Source organism: Eleginops maclovinus, chromosome 11 (genome assembly GCF_036324505.1).
Source record: "Eleginops maclovinus isolate JMC-PN-2008 ecotype Puerto Natales chromosome 11, JC_Emac_rtc_rv5, whole genome shotgun sequence".
In the NCBI taxonomy this organism is placed as follows: Eukaryota; Metazoa; Chordata; class Actinopteri; order Perciformes; family Eleginopidae; genus Eleginops; species Eleginops maclovinus.
Genome location: NC_086359.1, coordinates 23,740,526 through 23,746,731, shown reverse-complemented (window position 1 = coordinate 23,746,731; position 6,206 = coordinate 23,740,526). Strand labels below are relative to the sequence as shown.

At 42.1% G+C, this 6,206-nt stretch overlaps 1 protein-coding gene across 2 annotated transcripts; it reads left to right on the top strand.

The window, feature by feature from the left end:
• On the top strand, positions 1-5,793 carry LOC134871699 (E3 SUMO-protein ligase ZBED1-like). 2 transcript variants are annotated; one of them, XR_010166726.1, is made up of 4 exons: positions 1-330; positions 3,809-4,034; positions 4,179-5,074; positions 5,222-5,793. XR_010166726.1 is itself a non-coding variant. In XM_063894521.1 (4 exons), exons 1-3 carry the CDS (start codon positions 3,428-3,430, stop codon positions 4,971-4,973), a joined length of 1,170 nt encoding a protein of 389 aa, XP_063750591.1. In that variant the 5' UTR covers positions 3,140-3,427; the 3' UTR covers positions 4,974-5,074; positions 5,222-5,793. The 2 variants fall into 2 exon arrangements, 1 of the variants encoding a protein (XP_063750591.1); XM_063894521.1 differs by lacking the exon at positions 1-330 and having other exon boundaries at positions 3,140-4,034; positions 4,179-4,686; positions 4,919-5,074.
• Positions 5,794-6,206: the final 413 nt, after the last annotated feature.

Here is a 6,206-nt window from a genome sequence, read left to right as displayed (position 1 = left end):
CTTCCCTGATCTTGTCCAAGATTCCTGCCTGTTCCTGTCGCCCTTCATGTCTGAAGCTAAGTGTTTTTCATGTCCTGTGTTCCCCTTGCTTTGTGCTTTCGTCAACAGCTTTTGAATAAAGCTCGCTTTTTGTTTTTGACCCTTACCTACTTCCCCTTGATTTACTGCACTTGGGTCCTGTTTCCCCAACCCTGACACTACATGAGATTCTGAGCCCTCTACTTCTTCAAAAATGATCGGTGCTTTCCTTTCCTTGCAGGCAGCAGACAGCTATGAATGCCAAATCAAAAATGGAATTCGGCAGGTAAATCTCTCCTAATTTAAAGAAAGGTATGTATATAAATAACATAGGACATACTGTATATAACAATGTATTGTTACTTGTACTTCATTATGAAAACATACTGTATTTTAAGCAAGTTATTTTCACTTAATATTTGTACCTTATTTAATAGAAAATTGTGCTGAAAATATGTGTATCAAAGAAGTTACAGCAGGTATATGAGTTCTTTTTTCTGTAAATCCATCAAGCTTCATTGTATGGCATTTCATGATGCAATCTGCACTATTGGTACAACAATTCCTAATACACTGTTATGATCATTTAAATACATTGAGAGGAGATTCCAAAGTTGGAGGACTTTTTCTGTCCCATCAATGACATGTCCAATAATCCATGCCCAAAATGTTAAATCATGCACTTGTTGTGCTACATATACTTGTCCGTAGACAAAATACAGTTCATACAGGTTAGCAATTTTAGAATTCGGTCAACACAACAACTTCTCTAAATGGTTTTGTTGTCTCATTCCATGCTGTAGCAATATTCGACACTCAGGCAACCTTGAACAGATAGGAAGTCCTAGTATGGAGCAACACAGGGTGTGTATGTAGGGCAAACTAACAGGTGACAACCAGGTGACCCCTACAATTTCCCTTTCTTGAGTTGCATCTGTGTTTCCAATCAGTTTGGCCCCATCAATATGACAGTGTTCATGGCTGTACTATATTTCTATGAAGATAAATTAATGGGTAGGTTTAAATACGTCAGGTGAAATTCAAAATGTAGTGCCTCTTGCTTGTCAACGAGGATGACAATGCAACAGATGTTTATGATGCGATGTGATGCATGCCCATGAAAAACATTTTCAGAAAGTAGGCTAAGGCCTAAGTCATGCATCTTTGGGAGAGAATGTAAGCTAGTTAGCTACCTAAATATTTTATTCAATCTGTTGATTAAGCATTCCCTTTGCCTGGCGCTCTGCCGTTCCCAAAGAGAGATTTGTTTTATTGTTTTATTTTTATTTCTGTATATGTATGCATCATAAACACAAGGACAAATTCCTCATACGTGTTAACCTACTTGCAATAAACCTGAAACTGATGATAGATGCACTGGTTGGAGCCTCTTTCTCTGTACGTGACTTTACCACAAAAAAAAGTATTGGGAAACTGATAAAATGGTATTTAACAAGTTCTAGTTAACACAAGTGCTGTCAGGAGAAAGTGTCACTGACTGATGAAAGCTTGACATTCATTTTTTTTGCCCAAGGCTCAAGTCTGCAATTGGACATTATTCTGAATAATTTTGGTTTGTCTGGGGAATCCAAGACTGGCCATCGAAGCACCAGGAGGGTTTCTGAAGGCCTGGGCTGTTAGGTGGCCTGCAGGCCTGAGGATTTTCTTTTTGTTGTATGTATTGTGAATGCAACGCTGTGCAAATATGGGTCTGCCTCACAGGTTGACTGGCTGTTTGCATGATGTGGCCTGCCGACATGGCCCCTGTCATACCGATCATACATTAAAGCCCTCGATGGCTCTGTGTGTCATTCAGGCTCAGCAGGGTGTGTATTTGTGGCTCGAGTCAGGAGAGGCTGGTTCAGGAGCTAAAACACACTTTAAACTAAATGAACCAAAAAAGGTATGGCATGTTATATGGTATGTTATTGGTTATGACCATATTCTTAAGAATGTATGATTGTTGAAATTAATACAGTTATGTTTCATACGGGTGTTTCCATAAATCTAATCTCTTTAATTTGCCTTCAAAGTGCACCAGATTGATGCATTTAACTCATCCCAGGGGCATGCCCCCGGATCCCCCTGCAGGATTTGAGGTCCACCCCAACTTAAAACATGTACACATGGATAGGTTACCAAATACAATAGCACACATGTTTAACTAATAACATATGTCCATATGTTTTTATTGGGGTAGTAGAACCAGCAGAGAGGAGCTGGCAGGTACAAGGCCAACAGTCCACAGGAGGACATGTTATTGAAGTCAGGCAGATTTAAACTATAGGGCTACTATGGGCAGCTACGCTGTAAATATTGGCGATACAAACAGCAAAATGCCCCCAAAAAACTGGTAGTGGCCTGGCTGGGTGTATAATTCCCGTCCTGACTTATTGTCCGGGTAAGGCTTAGTCCAACCCTTCTCCTCCTTCCTCTTAACTGGTCTGCAACACATTAGAAGTAAATGATTTTTCCAACTGGAAAGGCCGTTTAGGACCTGGCTCTCCTCATAGGGTTTGGAGTGATGAGTTTCTGATCCCTTGTGTGGAGCTATTAGCTCCATTCTAACCCCATTGCACAGATGGTGGTGTGCACTTCACTCTCCATTTGGCCATAAAATGTGAGGCTGGAGGACAACCAGATGAAGAGAGGGAATAGCAGGATTGAGAGAAGAAGCCTAGAGAACACGCCTTTTTCCATCGCCTTCGACATAGCAGATTCATTTTCAATGATGGGAGCTCCTCCAGGAGAAGACATTGATAAGATAGAGCAGATTTACAGGCTGTTGCTAAAAGTGGATTTATCATGTCTTGGTGCTCTGAGATTCCCAATATGTGGGGGATTTTTCATTCAAAACGGCAAGCCAGGGCCAGGACTTCAATTAAAACCAAACTGCCTGCTAATTTATGGGTTTTATATTATGGCAGAAAAATTAAGCTTTCGATTAATCATTTAGCAGAAATGACAAACATTTTATATATGAATATAATAAGCTATAAATTTAAATACTATATAGATACAATACAAATGTATAAATACTATGTACATGACGTATATATTATTGTTCATACATTTCAAATGCAAATTTGTACTTCTACTTCTATACTTTTAAAGAGGTAATTGTATTTTTATTAGTGGTGGGCCGTTATCGGCGTTAACGTGCTGCGTTAACGTGAGACTCTTGTCGGCGATAAAAAAAAAATATCGCCGTTAATCTATTCTCAAAGTTGGGTTGGGAGCTGGGTCTATACTACGCAAGCTATGATGACTTTCACCTTGATAATTTAGCGCGGATGTATACCTAGCCGAATTGCACTGTAGGGGGCGAGATCGAGTCTTTGACCTGTGTTTCTTCTGTCTGTGGATCTGACCCCGGTCAAATCAGCCACATTAAACGTGACATGCTAACATGGATACAGCAGGTATGAAGCCGCCGGGTTTGCTTCAGGGGAAATTTATTTTTAAGAAGCTTCCCGATGGAAACCTCGACAAAAATAAGGTTGTTTGCACCTTGTGCAATGCGGAATTAGTTTACTGTAGGAGTTCATCCAGTCTCAAGTACCACCTAAACGCAAAGCATCCCTCAGCTAATGCGGAAGATGCCGGGCCAAGCACTGATGTAGCGCGGGGGAAGACTCGTCGTCAAACAACTATGTTTGAGTGCAACCGAGGCAAGCCCGTCAGCACAGCTCTATCAGCCAAGCTAACTAGTCTCCTCGCTCAGTGGATTGCCACCAGCTGCAGGCCGATTAGCGTGGTTGAAGATGACGGGCTCGAGCTTGTTCTCCAGGCGGCCACAGGTGACCCATCTTACAAACTACCTGCGAGGCGAACTATCATGAGGAGAATACATGACCAGCACGCAGAAGAGAAAGCTACGAAAGTTGAGAAGATGGTAGAGGCGAGGTCTGTAGCACTGACTGGGGACCATTGGACGTCCGTTAACAGCGACAACTACCTCGGCGTTACAGTACACCTCATCGATGCTAGCTGGGAACTTCACTCCTTCGCTTTAGGTATGCTACGTTATGTCATTTTAAATTACATAATTTAATTTCGTAGCCTATTAATTACCACCACGTTATGTTTGCTTCTTGATAATTGCTATATGTTTACTACTAGTAGTGAAATTATTCTAATTTACTTTGTCTGTCCGTTAGGTGTGATGAAAACAGAGGAGCGTCACTTTGCAGAAGCGTGTGCAAGGCAGTTCCTCGACGTCGCTAATCAGTGGGGGATAACTGACAAAATAAGCACTATTGGAACAGATAGCGCTCCTAATATGGTGGCAGCAGGGAGGATACTGCCATTCGAGCACTTGCCCTGTGTTGCGCATGTTGTACATAGAGCTATTGTAATGTCACTTCGGGAAGGTGGTTTTGATGGTGCACTGGCCAAGTGCCGTAAAGTGGTCGGACATTTCAAACACAGTCCGGCCAACTCAGACGAGCTAAATGTCCAACAATCCTCCCTTGGACAAGTTAAGGAGTCACTCGTGCAAGATGTTCCAACGCGTTGGAATTCCACTCTCGAGATGATAAAGCGCGTGAGGCGCAACAGAGACGCACTGCACACAACGCTGTCTCTGCAGAAGCACAACCTGGCCCTCCCAACAAATGCGGATTATGAGAAGTTGGCAAAGCTAGAGAAACTGCTGGAGCCATGCAGGTATGGTCTACAAAGATAGTGTGTTCATGAATTGGCATACAAGTTTTTAAATGTCACTTTGTATGTAAGAAACACCTGCCCTTAAATGTGTAATCTGAGTTAAATGAATCTGTCACTAATCATTTTTTGCTCTCTCTGTCTGTCTGTCTGTCTGTCTGTCTGTCTGTCTGTCTGTCTGTCTGTCTGTCTGTCTGTCTGTCTGTACGTCACTGAGCTCCTTGGTGGAGATAAGTATGTATCCTGCTCTGTGGTTCTACCTGCCCTGTGCCACCTCCAGCACTCGATGAACATCTCAGATGATGATCCTGCCTATATTGTGCGATTCAAGGCTGCCTTCATCAAGGACCTCAACCAGCGGAGGGAGAAAATAAACCTGGAATGGCTTAAGGTATGTCAGAGTGACCAGAAGATAACTGCATTTTATGACCATAATAGACTGTAAAGCCAGATGAATAAGTCATGAAGAAATATGGAGGTTGGATTTGGAAAGTGACATTTTCATCAATCAATAATTATTATTTTTTATTCATCAAAGGTGGCGACTGCTCTAGATCCACGATTTAAGGACCTCAAGTGCTTGCCCAGAGCAGAGAGGGAGCCAGTGTGGGCAAAGCTAAGTGCGTTGATGAAGGGAGAAGAACCTGCTGTGCAGCCACTCAGGGAGGAGAACCCTGAGCCACCCAAGAAGAAAACAGCCCTGCTACTGATGGGATCCGACTCAGAATCAGATGAGGAGACACCAGAAGACAGTACAGTGGAGAGGTACAAGGTAGAGCCCAGTGCCAGTCTAGATCAGTGTCCACTGAAATGGTGGTCGGAGCACACTGCTGTCTATGGTAAGATGGCCCAAATTGCCCGTAAATACTTGGGGACCCCTGCCACAACTGTCCCATGCGAGAGACTTTTTTCTTTAGCAGGCCATATTGTGCAGAAGAGGAGAGCTTGTTTGTCACCAGAAAATGTGAACAAACTGGTCTGCCTGAGTGACTGGTGGAAGAAGGAGAAATAGAGCTTTGACTGACACAAAGCTACTGACTGTAAACAGTTCATTACAACCTGTTATATAGGCCTACTGTTCAACTAAAAATAAACAGTTAATAAACACAAGTACATCTCATTGTCATTGATTTATTTTCATCACCAATTATCATAGAACAGCTTTCTCAAGCAGTTTGTGATGCATTTTGGAAACTGGAGATGAGCCCCTGGTCTAATGCACCACCTGGCTTGAGAAACCCGTTCTCAAAGACTTACTTTTAGTCATTATTTGGGTAGCACACATATTCTGAATGCCTTCGGCAGAATTCAAATGAGCCATTTTAATCTAGATTAATCTAGATTAATTCCAAGATTAATCTAGATTAATCTAGATTAAAAAAAATTAATCTATGCCCACCACTAATTTTTATTCTACCTACCACATGATAAAAAGGGCAGTGGGAAGTCAAAAGCTCAATGTTCAATATATATTTATTAGGACAAACTTTGCTTTGTGTTACTTTCAGTGGGTTCGTAGTGTG